The sequence below is a fragment of the Oncorhynchus keta genome, chromosome 12 (genome assembly GCF_023373465.1).
Source record: "Oncorhynchus keta strain PuntledgeMale-10-30-2019 chromosome 12, Oket_V2, whole genome shotgun sequence".
Taxonomy (NCBI): domain Eukaryota; kingdom Metazoa; phylum Chordata; class Actinopteri; order Salmoniformes; family Salmonidae; genus Oncorhynchus; species Oncorhynchus keta.
Genome location: NC_068432.1, coordinates 20,187,394 through 20,211,236, shown reverse-complemented (window position 1 = coordinate 20,211,236; position 23,843 = coordinate 20,187,394). Strand labels below are relative to the sequence as shown.

Sequence of the window (23,843 nt, the reverse complement as noted above, 5' to 3'; positions counted from 1 at the left end):
GGTAGAGCATGGCGCTTGTAACGCCAGGGTAGTGGGTTCGATTCCCGGGACCACCCATACGTAGAATGTATGCACACATGACTGTAAGTCGCTTTGGATAAAAGCGTCAGCTAAATGGCATATATTAATCATTTCTTTACCAGCTATGGAAATACCTTGTACAGGACTATTATTTAAAGAATTTGCAAGAAGTTGGGTGATTAACGAGAGAGGCAGGTTGAAGTGGCCAGCGTGGCGCAGGTGTCGTATGCTGAGGCAGTGAAGAAAGTAGAGGAGGATGGGTCAAGGGTGTGGGATCCTGAGAAGATCCCAATGAGCCTTAGACTTGTGCCAGCACAGAGGGATAGGCCACAAGTGATATATTCAGTAAGGTTGGCTTCTTATAGCGTCCATAGCAATGGTTAAAGTGTACCGCAGAAATGGAACGTAAATCACAGAAAATAAATGTGGTGGCAGCTGCAGAGAAGTATTTGGGTATACGAAATTTGACTTCAGAGGAGTTAAAGGGTGTGTTGTGTGGGGCAGTGTGCTTTAACGAGTGTAGAAGGCAGCTGCAGAGAAGTACCTCTGTGTATGAGATTTTACTGCAGAAGAGTTACAATATGTTTTAAGGTTTTTATTTTTGATGAAATAGTGGAATATACAGTGCCTTTGGAAAGTATTCATACCCCTTTACTTTTTCCACATTTTGTTACTTTACAGCCTTATTCTAAAATTGATTAAATTAACATTAATTATCAGCAATCTACACACAATACCCCATAATGGCAAAGCAAAAACAGTTTTTATTTTTGCAAATTTCTATTAAAAAAAAAACATAAATACCTTATTTACACAAGTATTGAGACCCTTTGCTATGAGACTCAAAATTGAGCTCAGCTGCATCCTGTTTCCATTGATCATCATTGAGATGTTTCTAAAACTGGATTGGAGTCCAACAGTGGTAAATTAAGTTGATCGGACATGATTTGAAAAGGCACACAGCTGTCTATATAAGGTCCCACAGTCGACAGTGCATGTCAGAGCATAAACCAATCCATGAGGTCAAAGGAATTGTCCGTTGAACTCCAAGACAGGATTGTGGTCGAGGCACAGATCTGGGGAAGGGTACCAAAACATTTCTGCAGCATTGAAGGTCCACAAGACCACAGTGGCCTCCATCATTCTTAAATGGAAGAAGTTTGGAACCACCAAGATTCTTCCTCGAGCTGGCTGCCCGGCCAAACAGAGAAGTCGGGGGAGAAGGGCCTTGGTCAGGGAGGTGACCAAGAACCCGATGGTCTCTCTGATGGAGCTCTAGTTCCTCTGTGGACTTGGGAGAATCTTCCAGAAGGACAACCATCTCTGCAGCACTCCACCAATCAGTCCTTTATGGTAGATTGGCAAGACGGAAGCCACTCCTCAGTAAAAGGCACATAACAGCCCACTTGGAGTTTGCCAAAAGTTACCTAAAGACCCTCAGACAATGAGAAACAAGATTCTCTGGTCTGATGAAACCAAGATTCTGTATGGCCTGAATGCCAAGCATCACGTCTGGAGGAAACCTGGCACCATCCCTACAGTGAAGCATGGTGGTGGCATCATCATGCTGTGGGTATGTTTTTCAGCGGCAGGGACTGGGAGACTAGTCAGGATCCAGGCATAGATGAAAGGAGCAAAGTACAGAGAGATCCTTGAAAACCTGCTCCAGAATGCTCAGGACCTCAGGCTGGGGCAACGGTTCACCTTTCAGCAGGACAACAACCCTAAGCACATAGCCAATACAGTGTAGGAGTGGCTTCAGAGGAGATGGCTGCAATTTTACGGTCTCCTAACCAATTGTGCTATTTTGTCTGTTTTTTTTGCGTTATATGTAACGCATTTTGTACATAATGTTTCTGCCCCCATCTCTTATGGCCAAAAAAAAGCTTCTAGATATGAGGACAGTGATTACTCACCCCGTACTGGACAAATATTTTTTCTTTAGCAAGTTGGAAGCAAAGGATTTACTTCAGATCCGGGTGATTCACATGATAAAGAGAGAGAGATATTTGGGATGTAGGTCGGGGTGCCTTGTAAGTATCTGACTGCGAGTGGGTAATATGCCTCTACCATCGGTCATATTAGCCAATTGTACATTGGATAACAAAATTGACAAACTATGGTAACGAATATCCTTCCAACGGGACATTAAAAACTGTAATATCTTACGTTTCACCGAGTCGTGGCTGAATGACGACATGAATAACATACAGCTGGTTTACGCTGCATCAGCAAGATAGAATAGCCACCTCCAGTAAGGCACGGGGTGGCAGTCTGTGTATATTTGTAAACAACAGCTGGTGCACAAGATTTTGCTCTCCTGAGTAACTCATGATAAGCTGTAGACCACACTAGTTACCAATATATTTTTCATCTACAGTTGAAGTCGGAAGTTTACATACACTTAGGTTGGAGTCATTAAAACTAGTTTTTCAACCAATTCACACATTTCTTGTTGACAAACTTTACATTTACATTTTTACATTTAAGTCATTTAGCAGACGCTCTTATCCAGAGCGACTTACAAATTGGTGCATTCACCTTATGACATCCAGTGGAACAGCCACTTTACAATAGTGCATCTAAATCTTTTAGGGGGGTGAGAAGGATTACTTATCCTATCCTAGGTATTCCTTAAAGAGGTGGGGTTTCAGGTGTCTCCGGAAGGTGGTGATTGACTCCGCTGTCCTGGCGTCGTGAGGGAGTTTGTTCCACCATTGGGGGGCCAGAGCAGCGAACAGTTTTGACTGGGCTGAGCGGGAACTGTACTTCCTCAGTGGTAGGGAGGCGAGCAGGCCAGAGGTGGATGAACGCAGTGCCCTTGTTTGGGTGTAGGGCCTGATCAGAGCCTGGAGGTACTGAGGTGCCGTTTCCCTCACAGCTCCGTAGGCAAGCACCATGGTCTTGTAGCGGATGCGAGCTTCAACTGGAAGCCAGTGGAGAGAGCGGAGGAGCGGGGTGACGTGAGAGAACTTGGGAAGGTTGAACACCAGACGGGCTGCGGCGTTCTGGATGAGTTGTAGGGGTTTAATGGCACAGGCAGGGAGTCCAGCCAACAGCGAGTTGCAGTAGTCCAGACGGGAGATGACAAGTGCCTGGATTAGGACCTGCGCCGCTTCCTGTGTGAGGCAGGGTCGTACTCTGCGGATGTTGTAGAGCATGAACCTACAGGAACGGGCCACCGCCTTGATGTTAGTTGAGAACGACAGGGTGTTGTCCAGGATCACGCCAAGGTTCTTAGCGCTCTGGGAGGAGGATACAATGGAGTTGTCAACCGTGATGGCGAGATCATGGAACGGGCAGTCCTTCCCCGGGAGGAAGAGCAGCTCCGTCTTGCCGAGGTTCAGCTTGAGGTGGTGATCCGTCATCCACACTGATATGTCTGCCAGACATGCAGAGATGTGATTCGCTACGTCCCTGGTCATCAGAAGGGGGAAAGGAGAAGATTAATTGTGTGTCGTCTGCATAGCAATGATAGGAGAGACCATGTGAGGTTATGACAGAGCCAAGTGACTTGGTGTATAGCGAGAATAGGAGAGGGCCTAGAACAGAGCCCTGGGGGACACCAGTGGTGAGAGCGCGTGGTGAGGAGACAGATTCTCGCCACGCCACCTGGTAGGAGCGACCTGTCAGGTAGGACGCAATCCAAGCGTGGGCCGCGCCGGAGATGCCCAACTCGGAGAGGGTGGAGAGGAGGATCTGATGGTTCACAGTATCGAAGGCAGCCGATAGGTCTAGAAGGATGAGAGCAGAGGAGAGAGAGTTAGCTTTAGCAGTGCGGAGCGCCTCCATGATACAGAGAAGAGCAGTCTCAGTTGAATGACTAGTCTTGAAACCTGACTGATTTGGATCAAGAAGGTCATTCTGAGAGAGATAGCGGGAGAGCTGGCCAAGGACGGCACGTTCAAGAGTTTTGGAGAGAAAAGAAAGAAGGGATACTGGTCTGTAGTTGTTGACATCGGAGGGATCGAGTGTAGGTTTTTTCAGAAGGGGTGCAACTCTCGCTCTCTTGAAGACGGAAGGGACGTAGCCAGCGGTCAGGGATGAGTTGATGAGCGAGGTGAGGTAAGGGAAAAGGTCTCCGGAAATGGTCTGGAGAAGAGAGGAGGGGATAGGGTCGAGCGGGCAGGTTGTTGGGCGGCCGGCCGTCACAAGACGCGAGATTTCATCTGGAGAGAGAGGGGAGAAAGAGGTCAGAGCACAGGGTAGGGCAGTGTGAGCAGAACCAGCGGTGTCGTTTGACTTAGCAAACGAGGATCGGATGTCGTCGACCTTCTTTTCAAAATGGTTGACGAAGTCATCTGCAGAGAGGGAGGAGGGGGAGGGGGAGGAGGATTCAGGAGGGAGGAGAAGGTGGCAAAGAGCTTCCTAGGGTTAGAGGCAGATGCTTGGAATTTAGAGTGGTAGAAAGTGGCTTTAGCAGCAGAGACAGAGGAGGAAAATGTAGAGAGGAGGGAGTGAAAGGATGCCAGGTCCGCAGGGAGGCGAGTTTTCCTCCATTTCCGCTCGGCTGCCCGGAGCCCTGTTCTGTGAGCTCGCAATGAGTCGTCGAGCCACGGAGCGGGAGGGGAGGACCGAGCCGGCCTGGAGGATAGGGGACATAGAGAGTCAAAGGATGCAGAAAGGGAGGAGAGGAGGGTTGAGGAGATGGAAGAGGAGAGAGTAGCGGGGGAGAGAGAGCGAAGGTTGGGACGGCGCGATACCATCCGAGTAGGGGCAGTGTGGGAAGTGTTGGATGAGAGCGAGAGGGAAAAGGATACAAGGTAGTGGTCGGAGACTTGGAGGGGAGTTGCAATGAGGTTAGTGGAAGAACAGCATCTAGTAAAGATGAGGTCGAGCGTATTGCCTGCCTTGTGAGTAGGGGGAAGGTGAGAGGGTGAGGTCAAAAGAGGAGAGGAGTGGAAAGAAGGAGGCAGAGAGGAATGAGTCAAAGGTAGACGTGGGGAGGTTAAAGTCGCCCAGAACTGTGAGAGGTGAGCCGTCCTCAGGAAAGGAGCTTATCAAGGCATCAAGCTCATTGATGAACTCTCCGAGGGAACCTGGAGGGCGATAAATGATAAGGATGTTAAGCTTGAAAGGGCTGGTAACTGTGACAGCATGGAATTCAAAGGAGGCGATAGACAGATGGGTAAGGGGAGAAAGAGAGAATGACCACTTGGGAGAGATGAGGATCCCGGTGCCACCACCCCGCTGACCAGAAGCTCTCGGGGTGTGCGAGAACACGTGGGCGGACGAAGAGAGAGCAGTAGGAGTAGCAGTGTTATCTGTGGTGATCCATGTTTCCGTCAGTGCCAAGAAGTCGAGGGACTGGAGGGAGGCATAGGCTGAGATGAACTCTGCCTTGTTGGCCGCAGATCGTCAGTTCCAGAGGCTACCGGAGACCTGGAACTCCACGTGGGTCGTGCGCGCTGGGACCACCAGATTAGGGTGGCCGCGGCCACGTGGTGTGGAGCGTTTGTATGGTCTGTGCAGAAAGGAGAGAACAGGGATAGACAGACACATAGTTGACAGGCTACAGAAGAGGCTACGCTAATGCAAGGAGATTGGAATGACAAGTGGACTGCACGTCTCGAATGTTCAGAAAGTTAAGCTTACGTAGCAAGAATCTTATTGACTAAAATTATTAAAATGATACAGTACTGCTGAAGTAGGCTAGCTGGCAGTGGCTGCGTTGTTGACTTTGTAGGCTAGCTGGCAGTGGCTGCGTTGTTGACACTACACTAATCAAGTCGTTCCGTTGAGTGTAATAGTTTCTACAGTGCTACAATTCGGGGGCTAGCTGGCTAGCTAGCAGTGTTGATTACGTTACGTTGCGTTAAAAGAACGACAATAGCTGGCTAGCTAACCTAGAAAATCGCTCTAGACTACACAATTATCTTTGATACAAAGACGGCTATGTAGCTAGCTTTGTAGCTAGCTACGATCAAACAAATCAAACAGTTGTGCTGTAATGAAATGAAATTAAATGAAAATGTGATACTACCTGTGGAGCGAAGCGGAATGCGACCGGGTTGTTGAGTGGGAAGTTCTATTCGGTAGACGTTGGCTAGCTGTTGGCTAGCTAGCAGTGTCTCCTACGTTAAGGACGACAAATAGCTGGCTAGCTAACCTCGGTAAATTAAGATAATCACTCTAAGACTACACACTCTAAACTACACAATTATATTGGATACGAAGACAGCAAAGACAACTATGTAGCTAGCTAACACTACACTAATCAAGTCGTTCAGTTGAGTGTAATAGTTTCTACAGTGCTGCTATTCGGTAGACGGTGGACGTTTGCTAGCTGGCTAGCTGCTGGGCAGATAGCAGTGTAGACTACGTTAGGACGACGAAATACGATAATTACGCAATTATCTTTGATACAAAGACGGCTATGTAGCTAGCTAAGAAGAAATTGAGATTAATTAAGATTAGACAAATCAAACCGTTGTACTATAATGAAATGTAATGAAATGAAATGTAATGAAAAGTTATACTACCTGCGGACCGAAGTGCGAATGCGACCGCTCGCTCCAACCCGGAAGGAAGTAGGTTTGGCTAGTCGGTTAGGACATCTACTTAGTGCATGACACAAGTAATTCTTCCAACAATTGTTTACAGACAGATTATTTCACTTATAATTCACTGTATCACAATTCCAGTGGGTCAGGAGTTTACATACACTAAGTTGACTGTGCCTTGGAAAATTCCAGAAAATGATGTCATTGCTTTCAAAGCTTCTGATAGGCTAACTGACATCATTTGAGACAATTGGAGGTGTACCTGTGGATGTATTTCAAGGCCTACCTTCAAACTCAGTGCCACTTTGCTTGACATCATGGGAAATCAAAAGAAATTAGCCAAGATCTCAGAAAAAAAGTGATTCATCCTTGGGATCAATTTCCAAACGCCTGAAGGTACCACGTTCATCTGTACAAACAATAGTACGCAAGTATAAACACCATGCATCTGTCATACCGCTCAGGAAGGAGACGCGTTCTGTCTCCTAGAAATGCAAATCAATCCCAGAACAACAGCAAAGGACCTTGTGAAGACGCTGGAGGAAACCGGTACGAAAGTATCTATATCCACAGTAAAACGAGTCCTATATCGCCATAACCTGAAAGGCCGCTCAGCAAGGAAGAAGCCACTGCTCCAAAACAGCCATTAAAAAGCCAGACTACGGTTTGCAACTGCACATGGGGACAAAGATCGTACTTTGGAGAAATGTCCTCTGGTCTGATGAAACAAAAATAGGCCATAATGACCATCGTTATGTTTGGAGGAAAAAGGGGAGGCTTGCAAGCCAAAGAACACCATCCCAATGGTATGGCAACTGCTCGGTCTCCGACCGCAAGTTACTACAGAGGGTAGTGCATACGGCCCATTACATCACTGGGGGCAAGCTTCCTGCCATCCAGGACCTCAACAACAGGCGATGTCAGAGGAAGGCCCAAACAATTGTCAAAGACTCCAGCCACCCTAGTCATAGACTGTTCTCTTTGCTACCGCACATCAAGCGGTACCTGAGCGGCAAGTCTAGGTCCAAAAGTCTTCTACCCCCAAGCCATAAGGCTCCTGAACAGCTAATCAAAGGGCTACCCAGACTATTTGCATTCTCCCCCCTCTGCTAGTCTCTGTTTATTATCTATGCATCGTCACTTTAACTCTACCTATATGTACATTTTACCTCAATTACCTTGACCTCCCGGTGCTCCCACACATTGACTCTGTAACAGTATCTTGTTATTTTTTACTTAACACTTATTTTTCTTAAAATGGCATTGTTGTTTAAGGGCTTGTAAGTAAGCATTTCACTGTAAGGTCTACTACACCTGTTGTATTTGGCGCATGGGACAAAAACAATTTGAGTCTCTGAATGTTCTTGATTGGCCTATTTCGACGGATAAAAATGTGAAAGTCAAGTCATGCAGAGACATCACAGAATTTTTTATCATTGGAGACATAGCTAGCTTCTTCTTTAGTATCATGACATTCACACATTTTGTTTGTGCATGTTGCCGTGTTCAATCTCGTTACATTTTGTGATATATATATATATATACATATACACACATACATACATACATACATACATACATACATACATACATACATACATACATACATACATACATACATACATACATACATACATACATTTCTTCGTGCAGTATTCAGACCCCTTGACTTTTCCACATTTTGTTAGGTTACAGGCTTATTCTAAAATGTATTAAATTGTTTTTTCCCCTCATCAGTCTACACACAATACCTCATAACGACAAAGCAAAAACAGGTTTAGAAATGTTTGCTAATTGAAAGAATATATAGATAGAAATATCACATTTACATAAACATTCAGACCCTTTACTTAGTACTTTGTTGACGCGCCTTTGGCAGAAATTACAGCCTGGAGTCTTCTTGGGTATGACGCTACAAGCTTAGCACACCTGTATTTGGGGACTTTCTCCCATTCTTTTCTGCAGATCCTCTCAAGCTCTGTCAGATTGGATGGGGAGCGTTGTTGCACAGCTACTTTCAGGTCTCTCCAGAGATGTTTGATCAGGTTAAAGTCCGGGATCTGGCTGGGCCACCTAAGGACATTCAGAGACTTGTCCCAAAGCCACTCCTGCGTCGTCTTTGCTGTGTGCTTAGGGTAGTTGTCCTGTTGGAAGGTGAACCTTCGCCCCAGTCTGATGTCCTGGAGCAGGTTTTCATCAAGGATCTCTCTATACTTTGCTCCGTTCATCTTTGCCTCAATCCTGAGTAGTCTCATTGTCTGAGAGTCCTTTTAAGGTGCCTTTTGGCAAACTCCAAGTGGACTGTTATGTGCCTTTTACTGAAGAGTGGCATCCGTACTGGCCCCTCTATCATAAAGGCCTGATTGGTGGAGTGCTGCAGAGGTGGTCCTCCTTCTGGAAGGTTCTGCCATCTCCACAGAGGAACTCTAGAGCTCTGTCAGAGTGACCATTGGGTTCTTGGTCACCTCCCTGACCAAGGCCCTTCTACCCCGATTGCCCAGTTTGGCCGGGCGGCCAGCTCCAGGAAGAATCTTGGCGGTTCCAAACTTCTTCCACTTAAGAATGATGGAGTCCACTGTATTGTTGGGGACAGTTAATGATGCAGAACTTTTTTTGGTACAACACAATCCTGTCTCGCAGCTCAACGGACAATTCCTTTGACCTCATTGCTTGGTTTTTGCTCTGACATGCACTGTCAACTGTGGGACCTTATGTAGATGGGTGTGTGCCTTTCCAAATCATGTCCAATCAATTGAATTTACCACAGGTGGACTCCAATGAAGTTGTAGAAACATGTTAAGGATGATCAATGGAAACAGGAGGCATCTGAGCTCAATTTTGAGTCTCATGGCAAAGGGTCTGAATACTTATTTAAATAAGGTATTTCTGTTTTTTATTTTTAATACATTTTCAAAAATGTCTAAAAACCTGTTTTCACTTTTTTCATTATGGGGTATTGTGTGTAGATTGAGTCAAAACATGTATTTAATACATTTAAGAATAAGACTGTAATGTAACAACATTTGAAAAAAGTGGTATGAATATTTTCAGAATGCACTGTATATATATATATATATATATATATATATATATTATATATATATATTTTTGACTGATGGAGTGCTGCATCAGATGACCTGGCCTCCAAAATCACCTGACCTCAACCCAATTGAGATGGTTTGGGATGAGTTGGAAAGCAGAGTGAAGGAAAAGTTCTCAGCATATGTGGGAACTCCTTCAAGGCTATTGCCAAAGCATTCCAAGTGAAGCTGGTTGAAATAATGGCAAGAGTGTGCAAAGTTGTCATCAAGGCAAAGGGTGGCTACTTTGAAGAATCTCAAATATAAAATATATTTGTATTTGTTTAACACTTTTTTGGTTACTCTATGATTCCATATGTGTTATTTCATAGTTTTGATATCTTCACTATTATTCTACAATGTAGAAAAGTTGTGTCCAAACTTTTGACTGGTACTGTATGTGGTATGTGTTTATTTATGTTGTGTTGTACAGGGCGCTGTTAAAATAAGGGTACAGAATAAAAAATATTCCAAAACATGCATCCGGTGTGCAATAAGGCACTGAAGTGAAACTGCAAAACAATTGTCAAAGAAATTAACTTTAGGTCCTGAATACAACATTTTATGTTTGGGGAAAATCCAACCCAACACAATATATCACTCTACATATTTTCAAGCATAGTGGTGGCTGCATCATGTTAAGGGTATGCTTGTCATTCACAAGGACTAGGGATTTATATTGAAGTTTTTTTTACCCCTTCTTCTCCCCAATTTTGTGATATCCAATTGGTAGTTACAGTCTTGTCCCAACTCCCATATGGACTCGGGAGAGGCAAAGGTAGAGAGCCATGCGTCCTCTGAAACACGACCCTGCCAGGCCGCACTGCTTCTTGACACACTGCTCTCTTAACCTGGAAGCCAGCTGCACCAATGTCACAGAGGAAACACCGTCCAGCTGGCGACCATGTCAGCGTGCATGTGCCTGGCACACCACATGGTGTCGCTAGAGCGCAATGGGGCAAGGACATCCCGGCAGGCCAGTGACACCTCAAGCACTGCAATGTGCCTTAGACCACTGAGCCACTCAGGAGGCCCAGGACTAGGGAGTTTTTTAGGATAAAAATTAACAAAATAGAGCTAAGCACAGGCAAAATCCTAGAGGAAACCTGGTTCAGTCTACTTTCCAACAGACACTGGGAGACAAATTCACCATTCAGCAGGGCAATAACCTAAAACACAAGGCCAAATATACAGTGGCGCCCTGTGCTCTTCACAGATGAAAGCAGGTTCACACTGAGCACATGACAGACGTGACAGCCTGGAGACGCCATGGAGAATGTTCTGCTGCCTGCAACATCCTCCAGCATGACCGGTTTGGCGGTGGGTCAGTCATGGTGTGGGGTGGCATTTCTTTGCGGGGCCGCACAGCCCTCCATGTGCTCGCCAGAGGTAGCCTGACTGCCATTAGGTACCGAGATGAGATCCTCAGACCCCTTGTGAGACCATATGCTGGTGTGGTTGGCCCTGGGTTCCTCCTAATGCAAGACAATGCTAGACCTCATGTGGCTGGAGTGTGTCAGCAGTTCCTGCAAGAGGAAGGCATTGATGCTATGGACTGGCCCGCCCGTTCCCCAGACCTGAATCCAATTGAGCACATCTGGGACATCATGTCTCGCTCCATCCACCAACGCCACGTTGCACCACAGACTGTCCAGAAGTTGGCGGATGCTTTAGTCCAGGTCTGGGAGGAGATCCCTCAGGAGACCATCCGCCACCTCATCAGGAGCATGCCCAGGCGTTGTAGGGAAGTCATACAGGCACGTGGAGGCCACATACACTATGGAGCCTCATTTTGACTTGTTTTAAGGACATTACATCAAAGTTGGATCAGCCTGTAGTGTGGTTTTCCACTTTAATTTTGAGTGTGACTCCAAATCCAGACCTCCATGGGTTGATAAATTTGATTTCCATTGATAATTTGTGTGATTTTGTTGTCAGCACATTCAACTAAGAAAAAAGTATTTAATAAGAATATTTCATTCATTCAGATCTAGGATGTGTTATTTTAGTGTTTTTTTGGTGTTGTTGTTTGAGCAGTGTTGTAACGATGATTGGTGTTGATGCTTCCTATCACTCAGAAGTTATGTAGCAAGCTAAGGTGACATTTCCTGCCATGGATTTTTCCCAGTTGCTTCAAATGTTCAAAATCATAGAGTAAGAATGATTTAAGCTAGAGCAGTCATCTAGCTAGCCGTTTAGCTTTCTAGCACATTCACTCATTTGTTTGTAAACAATTAACAAGCAGGTAGCCTAGTGGTTAGAGCGTTGGGCCATTAACCGAAAGTTGCTAGATGGAATCCCTGCGCTGACAAGGTCTAAATCTGTTGTTCTGCCCCTGAACAAGGCAGGTGACCCACTGTTCCTAGGCTGTCATTGTAAATAACAATTTCTTCTTAACTGACTTGCCTAATTAAATAAGTTTAAAAAAATATATATTTTGTTACCACATGTTTTTGCCAAAACTGTCAAGAGCAAGCATCAAGAAATGCCAAATAAGTCTAAAAACCATGAGGGCAATAAATCAGACTTGACCGTTCAGACAAGTTGAATGGCCAGGGATCAGATTTGTATCCGATTTCAACCACCTACGAAGGTTTTGACCCCCCTTTGTTCAGTGACACATTATTCCATTTCTCTTAGTCACATGTCTGTGGAACTTGTTCAGTTTGTCTCAGTTGTTGAATCTTATGTTCATACATGTTAAGTTTTCTGAAAAGAAATACAGTTGACAGTGAGAGGACGTTTGGCAGCGATTACAGCTGAGAGTCTAAGAGCTTTCCACACCTGGATTGTGCAACATTTGCCCATTTATTATTTTCTATATTCAAGCTCAAACAAATTGGTTGTTGGTCAGTGCTAGACAACCATTAAGGTTTTGCCATAGATTTTCAAGTAGATTTAAGTCCAAACTAACTCGACCACAAAGTTAATTGCTTTGCCACATATTTTGCAGTATTTACTTTAGTGCCTTTTTGAAAACATTATGCATGTTTTGGAATATTTTTATTCTGTACACCGGCTTATGGTAGCGAAATTAACATAAAATTCTCAGGCAACAGCTCTGGTGGACATTCCTGCAGTCAGCATGCCAATTGCTCACAAAACTTGAGACATCTGTGGCATTGTGTTGTGTGCCAAAACTGCGCATTTTAGGATGGCATTTTATTGTTCCTGGCTCAAGGTACAACAGTGTAATATGCTGTTAAATCAGCTTCTTGATATGCCACACCTGTCAGGTGGATGAATTATCTTGGCAAAGGAGAAATGCTCACTAACAGGGATGTAAACAAATTTGTGCACAATGTGAGAAATAATATTTTTCTCCGTATGGAAAATGTATTTTAGCTCATGAAACATGGGACCAACACTACATGTTGCATTTATATTGGTTCCGTATACAATGTTGATCCATCTTCAGTTTTCATATCACAGCCATTCAACTCTGTTTCAAAGTCACCATTGGCCTCAGGGTGAAATACCTGTGTGGTTTCCTTCCTCTCTGGCAACCGAGTTAGGAAGCACGCCTGTATCTTTACAGTGATTAGGTTTATTGACACACCATTCAAATTGTAATTAACTTCACAATGCTCAAATGGATATTCAAAGTCTGCTTCTTTTTTTTTACCCAGCTACCACTAGGTGCCCTTAAGCGAGGCATTGGAATAACTCCCTGATCTGTGTTTGAAATGTACTGCCTTGACTGAGAAACCATTCAGATAATTGCATGTGTGAAGTACAGAGATGAGGTTATCATTTTAAAAAAAGACATCAAATTGACTACCCTCAATGACCATGTTAACCACTATTATTGCACACAGAGTCCATTCAACATGTGACTTAAGCAAATTCTTACTTCTGAACTTATTTAGGCTTGCTGTAAAAGGGGTTGAATACTTAAAAGCAATGTATTGTCTATTTTACATTTCTAAAACATAATTCCACTTTGGCATGGGGTATTGTGTATAGGCCAGAGACATTTATTTATTTTTTGTTTATTTAATCAATTTTAAATTCAGGCTGTAGCAAAATGTAGAGAAAGTCAAGGGGGTGTGAACCTACCCAATTTTGTTCTGCCCATCAACGACCATTGGTGAGCAGGCAAGAGACATTATATTAGGCTCCCCGTTAGCTGTTGCGAAAGGAGCAGCTACTCTTTCTGGGGTCCATACAAAACAATACAGAGCATTAATAGACAACAGCTCTAGCACAGATCTACATATATTTAAAAACATCTAGGTCAAGTAAGGGAGAGGTTTTGTGCCATGGATGTTGCATGATCTGTTTTGAGCTCCAAGACAGGATCGTGTCAAGGCACAGATCTGGGGAAGGGTAGCAAAATAAATTCTGCAGCATTGAAGGTCCACAAGAACAGTGAGTGGCCTCCATCATTGTTAAATTGGAACCACCAAGACTCCTCCTAGAGCTGGCTGCCCAGCCAAACTGAGCAATCGGGGGAGAAGGGCCTTAGGGAGGTGACCAAGTACCCGATGGTCACTGCCAGAGCTCCAGAGTTCCTCTGTGGAGCTAGGAGAACCTTCCAGAAGGACAACCATCTCTGCAACTCTCCAAAGATTAGGCCGTTGTGGTAGTGGCCAGACAGAAGCCACTCCTCAGCAAAAGGCACATGACAACCCGCTTGGAGTTTGACATTCACCTAAAGGATGAAACCAAGATTTAACTCTTTGGCCTGAATACCGAGCGTCATGTCTGGAGGAAACCTGGCATCATCCCTACGGTGAGGCATGGTGGTGGCAGCATCATCATGCTGTGATGTTTCAGGGACAGGGAGACTACTGAGGATCAAGGGAACGATTAACAGAGCAATCCTTGAAGATCTGCTCCAGAGCGCTCAGGAACTCAGACTTGATCAGAGAATTAACATTTGCTCCTTTGACTGGGTGGACATGTCAGTTCATGCTGCAAGCGCTCTGGTTGGAGGATGTCCTCCGGAAGTATTCATAATTACTGTGTGTCCATGTAAAGGGGTGAGAACCATCAGCCTTCCACGGTTTGTATTGAAGTAATCATACCCAGAGGAGGATGGAAGCGAGCTGTCCTCCGGCTATACCATGGTGCTAACCTACAGAGTGCTGTTGAGGCTACTGTAGACCTTTGCAAAAGTGTTTAACAATTACTTGGTGACATGTGATCATAGTTAAACTTTTTGGGGATAGGAGGCAGTATTCAGAAGTTTGGATGACTGAGGTGCCCAAAGTAAACGGGCCTGCTACTCAGGCCTAGAAGCTAGGATATGCATATAATTAGTAGATTTGGAAATAACTTTTTTTCCATTGAAAGCCTATCCACCATACAAAGACTTAATGACTCAGTTCGCGATCCCTTTGGCTTCCACTACGTGGAATTGTTTCAGGCTTACTCTGAAAAATTAGGGAGAAACATCACTTTCAATGAGAGGCCAGTGGAAATTTCCAGAGATGTGTCCTGCGATCGAGAGCGCGCCTCTTGTTTTTCCTTTTCGGTTGACGAAGCTATTGTCCGGTTGAAATATGATCGAATTACGACAAACCTGATTGATTATAAACATCTTTTGACATATCTATGAACTTACAGTACTTTTTTGATTTGTCATCTGCCTGCTGTGACAGCACTTCGTGCTAATGGATTACTGAACAAACAGGTTTTTGGACATAAACTGACTTTTTCAAACAAAACTAACATGTAACATGGAGTCTTGAGTGGAACCACAAGATAAAAGGCAAGTGATACATTTAGCTATTTCTGACTTTTTACTCCTCTGCTTGGCTGGCTACTGTTTGTAATGATTTGTCTGCTGGGCATTGTTCAGATAATCGCATGGTTTGCTTTCACCGTAAAGCCTTTTTGAAATCTTACAGCGGTTGGATTTACAAGAAGTTTCTTTAAGCTGATGTATAACACTTGTATGTTTAAGGAAGTTTTATTATAACCATTTCTGAATTTGGCGCTCTGCAATTTCATTGGCTGTTGACGTGGGACGCTACCGTCCCACCTATCACAAAGTAACTTAAAATGATATGAATTTCACTGATGGTCATCCCCTTCCTGATGAGCCTCCACTGACACTAGTTTAAATTCTACAGTTGTGGGTGTCACGGAGTAGACTGATAGTCCATTTCATTGATCCACAATCCATTAGTAAGGCTTTACAGTGAGAAGTATGCCCCAATGCAATTCTGAAGTCAACTATACCCATTGAGATTAGATGTTTACTTTGTCAAATTAGCATGTTCTCTTGAATGTGTAACAGTCCAAACTTATTTTGCATCTAGTTCAAATATGGCACATTCCCATTTGCACTTTCAATGATGTACTTTATTTTAACAAACTGTAGTCCATCGGTAATCTTTGTGGCTAGTTTCTCATAGCTAAGTAACATGGGCAATTTGCACAGCCAGTCTAAGGGGGGCATGATTTGAAAAATGTAATACAAACCCAGCCCCAACTTTACTCCTTGTGACAGAGGTGTCAAACTCAGTTTACGATAACCAAAGTAATCCCACTTAAGTCAAATTTGACACTAGAATAAAATGTTTGATGCCACAGGCCATTTTCAAAAGGATTTGGATGTTTAGGGGGCAGTTCCTCTTCAATGCAGTAATGTCTGTTTTGAACAAGTCCAGTTTACTACATCATAAGTAATCTTCAAATTAGGCTTCCAATGCAATATACTCCCTTAAAATGTACATTGTGAGATGTGATCAAGCGACTGAATTTGAACATGATCTTTCCCACATTCAAAAAGGCACTTCCCAATTTGAGCCATCTTTGTTGCATGTTACCAAATGAATAACATAGCGCCGCTCGCATTAGTATCACTGCTTTTTATTAAGAATTTGTCTCAAGGCCTTCTTCAGAGCTTCTTTAACAGGATCTTCTCTAAAGGCCAAAAGCTATTTGAAGCCTGCAAGGTCCCAGTGGATTGCTTCAGTAAACAGCAAAGGCATCTGAAAATTGTCAAAAGAACAAAGCTGTTAAGAGTTAGTATTTAATACAGCTATAGAGTTATACATTTAGCTGGAATCCTTAATAAAGACATCCACTGTTAGCCGAGGAAGATAATGTTAAGACTGGGACAGTTAACCCTATCCTGATTGAATGAAGTAGTTGATGAATAAAATGCTAATTCATGATATATTAGTACACAAATCCAATATAAGTGGACTAACAAGTATTTTCATTGAAGTCTCTGCAATGTATTGCATGTAGAAACAGGTCACAACCTCAAGCAGATTTATGTGAACATGATCTATTCCGGTCTGGCTGGAGAGTTCAGCTAATATGATTAGGGGGCCTCCCATCCAGCCCCATAATTAAAATGACATCAGCTAAAAAGTTCACTAATCTTGCTGGAGTCCAGCCCAGTGTTTAGAGTCAAAGGCCATTTCCTTAAGAATGGTGCACCTTGACAGATGATCAGGCACGTCAACCACTTCTGAAACAAAGCCACATTTTAAAGCAGTTTGAATGGTTAAGTTACCCATTTCCTGCAAGTTATTAATATCTACGCAAATAGGAACCACCAATGACAAAAAGATTTGCATCAACCAAGGAAACCTTGCAGAGCACAAACTGTTTTTCAAAAGGTCTAAGTAATTTACATTGTTGGGGGGGTTTAACCCATCAAAGCCACACTAAAAATTAGATTATAAGCTGGACCACCAGTCTCAACCCACAGTGGAGAGGATGCGTTCAGATGGCATTTAGACTTAATACCACAGAGAGAAGATTACAACCGATCACACCTTGGTCAGTGACAATACAGAGTCAGGAAATGCTGCACCTCATAGCTTGCGCCCAAAACCTAATGAAATATTCTCAGATTGAAATGGAGCATACATGTGAGCGATTGGCCAGAGTGAAGTCAGGAAAATTAGGCTGCGTTTACACAGGTAGCCTAATCATGGATATTTGACGTATACGTTTTTCAGAAATACCAATTACTGAGAAAAATAGGCCTAGCAGTGTAAACACAGCCTAAGGACCCAGTTTGTGGGCTACATACTGCATTGCCAAGTTACTGGTGAACTGGTTAAGTCCTGAATAGCCCTCTGTGATTTTAATAAATAGAAAACAAGTGAGTAACTCAACAGGATGTGATTAAACATTTGGCTATTTGCAGAAAGTCAAACAGCTCATTTGGATATAACAGCTCAGAGAGAAGATTAAAATCAATCACACCTTGGTCAACAACACCCTTGAGTGTCAATACCAAGTCAGGAAATTCTTAATATCATCATAGCTGCAAAAGTCTCAGAAGACCATACTATATGCCACTTGGTTGGTACTCATTAGGTTAAAAACAAGGAACTTAAAAATCACTCCAAAAGAAATCAAGCCAGTTTCTAGACGGGTTTTACAAAGTCTAACCATTTGGCCATCCAAGTAAGAAATACTGTTTTTTTTTTTTAAATATTGAAACACATACCTGTTTAGTCTCATCCTCTTCGACTTATCAAAGACATTGTAATCAACTGAAGATGTCGAGGTTGGGTGCCTTTTCCCTTCTGTGACCAGAGAATGCATAAAGTGAAGTTGTGTGAGCCATCCTTTTAAGTAAACTAACTTGATTGGATAGTGTGTGCTTGGGGTGTTCTATTGGCTATCACTTGGGACAATAATTACATGTCAAATTAGTGTAATGATTACACAGCTGTAAATCTTGTGTAATTGAACGAACCAGGGACAGGATTGGACAACCACAATCACTATGGTAGCATCTTTGGTGTAGCGCATCATCAGAATAGCAATTTGGCTGTTTCTATATATCGCAGGTGTGTACCATCTGGCCCCCCTGAGACGTGGAAGGATAGGCTTTTCAATTTATGCACATTTCAGAGAGAAGCCAGACAATAAAATAGTCTGATTCTCATTAATACAGCCAAGCCGTCTGGAGCATTATCAGTAATTATGGAATAAACAAGGTGGAATGTTCGCAGCTAATCAGAAACATTATTTTATGTAAGGGAAGACTGCCAAATTAGATGGGGCACGGCCTGCCTTAACTTGAAGGATATGGGAATAGGATTATCTGAATATCTTTGGTATACTTTGGTTGTGTTCCTCTGCTCAGACGTTGCTGACGTGTCAGCTCTTACAATGCCAGATAATTATTTTACGTATAAACTAACCAAACGTTATAGCAATCTGGTGCCCAATGGCACTGTCGATGACGTGGCACGGAACCATTGGTTGACGCATGCAACGTCTTAGCAGGGTAACACGACCTAGGTCTTCACAAGATACGAGTACGCAGAGTAGGACATGGAAATAACAAAATAAGACGAGTCTTTATTTAACATTCATTAACAAGATATGAAAAGACATGCTATTCCACAGAACCGTTAATAGACTACATAGTGCACAGAAAGCAGTAAATGTACCACAATACCCCATGTTGTTAAATCCAAAATAAATCAGGTTTTAACAAATTGACAGCATTGTTTTCCCATCAACATATAATCGTTTTGTTTGGTCAAATAAACTTTTTTTCAGAGGGGACATTTACAACAATGAATTATGACCTGAAGAAGAAAACAATGTGACATTCTAGTATTAACACTAACTTTCGAACTAAACTACAAGTGCACTTTCGTCTTTTTCCACCACACAGATTCTTGGTCAGAACAATCTTTGTTTGGAATGTTTACTTTTTTTTTTAAAGCAGAGAAAAAAATATTTATTCAAGAGAACTGGCACCATTGACTGTATTTACATTCCTCATTCATAGCTCACCACTCAAACACACCAATAAAGCATTATGAATTAAAGTATTCAATAAGCTTTGAGTTATGATCATCGTGCCTGGTTCATTGCATCAGCGATATATTCAGTAACCCTCTTCATTTTAATCATAGCCGACACACTTCCATAAAAAATAATGGTGCAAATGACATTTGACACTGGTTACTTATCATACAGTAAGCATCCTCTCTGCTGCAATAATACTTTGTAAACATGTTCAGACAAGTATTAACATGTCAATGTTGTTTTGAATAGAAGGAGGAATTACCTCACCATTTTTGGCACATAAAACATGTTTTGTCATAAAGAAATATAATGCATAACAGTGGATATGAATTTCATGTAGTCATTCTATTATTTGTCAATGTTTATACTGTTTTGTTATATAAGCCAATGCAAGTTCACTAAACTATACTTCGGTGAGCATATACATTGTAACTTCAATATTAATTTGCTGTGTGAGCAGGTAGTATCTCCTATTTTAACAATAATTAACAGTAACTTAAAATAAATAAGCAGTCCTTCACTAATATGAGGAGATTACAAGTCTTAACGTCGAGGCACCGTAGCTATTCACTATCTTTGACACCAGAGTAGCCTATGAACTAAAGGACAGTTTATAGGCTTGGGAGGGAGTTCTATATAAAATATGGATTATATTGCTGATTAAATGAACACACCGCCCAAAGCATGTCTACACACAGCATTTGTGTGTGCTCCTATTCCTGTCACCTACTGAAAAACATTACACTGTTTTTGGTGCAACATGAACAACTTCAAAAAGTGAATGGAGTGTTTTTTTTCCACCAGCTTCTGTGTCTGCTTACTGCCATGATCTATGTAAATCATAGCCTGGCATGACCACAATAACATTGCCTTCTGAAAACAAGCACGCAGTGAAGTTTGACATCTTACTTCGATTTTCACCACTTCCTTTATGAATTGTGGAGAGATGGCACAAATGAACAACTATCAAAATAGCCCTCAAGACATTAGAATATAAGTCATCTTTTAATTTGCCTCAATACATCAGATCCTACTTCTCTCAGAGACAAGATACTATTTTCCAAAACAAACATACTCTAACCTTTGACCTCAATAAATTAGTAGAGTGGGCGAAATCCTTAATCCTCCCACTTATTCAGTGGAATTGTGGTGCTTCTCAATACCATTGAGAGTGGACAGAAGAGCAGAAAGAGGAGCTAAAGAGCTCACACTGCCTGTAGGCCTCTCTCGCACCCATCCAGCTGCACCTTAATCTTGTGCAGTTCCTCGATCTCCTGGTGGTGGCGCTCTGTCTTGTGGCTCACCAGAGAGCGGTAGAAGTGGATGGTGAATACCACAAAGATCACCCCCACCGGCACCATGATGATGGTGGAGGCCAAGGCCGCCTGCCAGCCGCTGTGCCCTGGCGGAACGGCGGACGGCACAGCGGGGCCACTACAGTTAACCTTAGATAGTGCCAGTTCGGCAGCAGCCACAGCCACCTGGTTGGCAGCACCAGAGTCCACGGGCAGGAACTTGATCCAGCAGAGTAGCACCACCTCAGCCAGGAAGAGCAGGATGCCCAGGGCGGTGGAGAAGCCCCAGGCTAACTCAATGTAGTGGTGCATGCGCTCGTGAGGTGACTCACTGACCGAGTTGAGGTTGTGGATGTTGCTGACCGCCTCCACGTGCGGAAGGATGCAGGTGCTGATGAGCAACGCAAATAAGTGTACAGCCACCAGCACCGTGGTGCACACACTAAAGGCGATGAGCAGCATGCGCGGGTAGTTGTACTGCATCTCCAGCTGGACCTCCACCATGGCCACCTAGCATGGCACAACAACAACATCACCATTATCATAGTTCACCACCACAGTGAGCGGGATAGCTACTAACATAAATGTCAAAACGGCCTACTTTTCAGATTGGTTCACATGCTAATAATAGCAGCCTGGGAGTGAGTGAGTGTGCTTTTTTTCCCTCAAGAGGTTTATCTGAAAAATGTCTCAGTCTCTAGTGACACAACGTACAGGCTGACAGGGAAATTGATCTTGAAAACAACTTTGGAGGGATTATTATCCCTGGAAAATAGTGGGGTAACTCACCATAGCAAAGCCTGAGAGCAGGGCAGAGGTGCGGCTGGAGGCTTTCAGCTTGGCCCGGCTCAGGTAGAGCTTCCTCCAAGACAGGGCCTGTACAGAGTGGTGATTGGAGGTGACCAGCTCCAGGTAGCTGCGGCGCACCCAGTCCCTGTAGTCCATCCCTCCACCCTCCGGCATCTGCTCTGAGCCCCCTGGGGCCGGGGAGCCCATGGGCACATTCAGCTCACTGCTCATGGCAACTAGCAGACAAGGAAGGATGGCAACATTAATAAAAGGAAATAAAATAAATACATTTAGAGTTCATGTTTGTCGGTGTGACAATTTTACAGTGTAGTCCAATACACTTGAGACACACACTATGGCTGAATTCTTGAGACATATCCAAAACTAGACTGCTCACTTTGCTGGGATTCTATTGTTTTATGACTGGTTTGCATCACCAGTCTATAGTTAAGCACAAAAAAACATGGCTATTGCCAGCTACACAAAATCTTGAGCATTGAGTGCTTGAAAGTATGGGTTGTGCCTTAATGCCAGCTGCAGCAAAAAAAAAGTACCAGGTTTACATCCTTGTCAATGTTGGCTAAGAATTTAACTTGTGTTTGACACATATACTAGAGATTAAGACAACTCATTGTAAAACGTCTTCTCTTTTTAGTCATATGGCTACATCCTTGTCAGGAAAGTTCAACCTGATACGACCATGAATGTCTAGTAGATAGGCCAATCATTTACAACTTGGTCAAATTATTTGTAGCTGAACAAATAATTTTGTGCATGATATTCCTGAAGCCTGTATTACGGGTATTGTTCCCACACAGACATAGTTCCATGTTACTGCACTTGTTTACGAAGACAGACGACCACCTGTGCCAGTTAGCTTGCTCGAACACCTGTGTGTAAACGTAACTGTGGAGGAAGTGTAGTTCGTTGGCTGGAGGCACACAGATGTATGGATCTGTGCAAATCTGCTACAGTAAGTATATATATTTTATTTGAAAGATGCTTTCTCGCCGATATGAAAGATATGGAAGTTGTTTTGAAAACCATATCAAACGCGATGATTGACGTTTCTAAACGTTACAGCAGAGCGTCGGGATTGTAGTTCACATGGTTCCACCGGTAAGCGGTGCTTATAGCTGAGAACCAGTGGGTTAATATCTATAAGCTAAGTACCCACCACATTAATATATCGCGCTCACGCTAGCCAACTGTTTTATTTCTTTCTAGACAGCTTCAACCTTGCGCTCTGGCTAGAATCAGCAGTGCGTGGGAATATCAACTAAGTAGCAAATAAACCACCAGGAAAAATAACAGGTGCAACCTAGCTAGCCATGTCATAAAACGTTTATTTCAGGCATTCCAGCGTCCAACTGCTCCGAGGTGTTGCTAGTACGGCTAACGTTACTCATAAAATGTTGACGATGTGACTTCCTAGCACTCTGGCTAGCATCGCGTTGGCTAAGTTATTAACAAGCTCGGTAGGCTGCTACACGATTCTTGATATAGTTTTACCTTTTTGCCAAGACGTCCTTTGACCTATTAATTCATCCACAAACCTTAGCGAACTTCGATGAATGAGAGGGTGGTTAAAATATTTGCTGTGAGAGACTTGACTACAATCTTTCCTTCGCACTCACTGTTATTTTAGTCCGGAGCATTCTGGTCACGTGATCCAGGGCAGAGTACGAAAACTTCCTCTGTGGATGTTTTTTTGGCGGTTGGCAACCAACTAAGGTTCATTACCGACACCAACTGTATTGGAGGGTGGACCAGAGACAGGGGAGGTCTAAAAAAAATCTACACAATATTCTCGTCACCCCACGGAAACGAAATACATCATTAAATCGTACATCCCTTTGAAGATTTCCCCAGCGGTTCACTTAATCTGGGCTCTTCAACCCCATTACTCCTCAAATCTAATAACAATCTCTCCCTTTTATATTTCTGGCACTGAAATAGTGGAACACGTTCTGTCTCCATTTCCTGCTGACAATGATCACACCTCCCAGTTGATGTTTCCCCACCAATTTCAATATACGATTGAGCCTTGTGTGTCCCAGTCTCAGCCTTGTGATTACGCTTTCATCCCTTCTCTCTCGAGTTGATGACCTCCCTGCCCTCACCTTTTCCTGAATTTTATACAGGCGTCTTCCCTTTCCCTCCTCTTCCACAACTCATCTAATTTGTTTCTAACCCCTTTTTAATCAACTGGTAAGGCTTCTACTTTACTGATTGACAATTCCATCTCAACCTTAGGATGTTTAAGAGCCTGCTTGCCGATAACATCCACCTCCTCGTTCCCCTCTACTCCCACATGAGCTGGTGCACAGAGGAACATCACAAATACCCCCATCTGTCTCACCCCATAAAAGCACTGTAAAACCTCAAACAATAAATACATTCTGTCT

At 43.4% G+C, this 23,843-nt stretch overlaps 1 protein-coding gene, 1 long non-coding RNA gene and 1 other non-coding gene across 5 annotated transcripts; all 3 read right to left on the bottom strand.

The window, feature by feature from the left end:
- Window positions 1-15,894: 15,894 nt before the first annotated feature.
- On the bottom strand, window positions 15,895-18,432 carry LOC118391674 (uncharacterized). The gene is made up of 2 exons (XR_004827192.2): window positions 18,030-18,432; window positions 15,895-16,548 (listed from the first exon to the last, which is right to left on the bottom strand). It is a non-coding gene; the product is annotated as an uncharacterized LOC118391674 (long non-coding RNA).
- On the bottom strand, window positions 17,751-17,845 carry LOC118391823 (Z30 small nucleolar RNA). The gene has a single exon (XR_004827219.1). It is a non-coding gene; the product is annotated as a Z30 small nucleolar RNA (small nucleolar RNA).
- Window positions 18,433-18,872: 440 nt separating the features above from the next.
- On the bottom strand, window positions 18,873-23,335 carry LOC118391099 (protein orai-2-like). Of its 3 annotated transcripts, none has more exons than XM_035782122.2 (3): window positions 23,073-23,335; window positions 21,436-21,671; window positions 18,873-21,156 (listed from the first exon to the last, which is right to left on the bottom strand). In XM_035782122.2, exons 2-3 carry the CDS (start codon window positions 21,664-21,666, stop codon window positions 20,557-20,559), a joined length of 831 nt encoding a protein of 276 aa, XP_035638015.1. In that variant the 5' UTR covers window positions 21,667-21,671; window positions 23,073-23,335; the 3' UTR covers window positions 18,873-20,556. The 3 variants fall into 3 exon arrangements, with proteins under 3 accessions (XP_035638015.1, XP_035638014.1, XP_035638012.1); XM_035782121.2 differs by having other exon boundaries at window positions 22,992-23,334; XM_035782119.2 differs by having other exon boundaries at window positions 22,948-23,331.
- Between the last annotated feature and the right edge of the window lie 508 nt (window positions 23,336-23,843).

Bases quoted from the DNA above. Each gene is read 5' to 3' on its own strand.
- LOC118391099 (XM_035782122.2), bottom strand. From the start codon at position 21,666: ATGAGCAGTGAGCTGAATGTGCCCATGGGCTCCCCGGCCCCAGGGGGC. The intron at 21,157-21,435 runs GTGAGTTACCCC...GTGCCATGCTAG, and splicing joins TGCTCTCAGGCTTTGCTATG to GTGGCCATGGTGGAGGTCCA.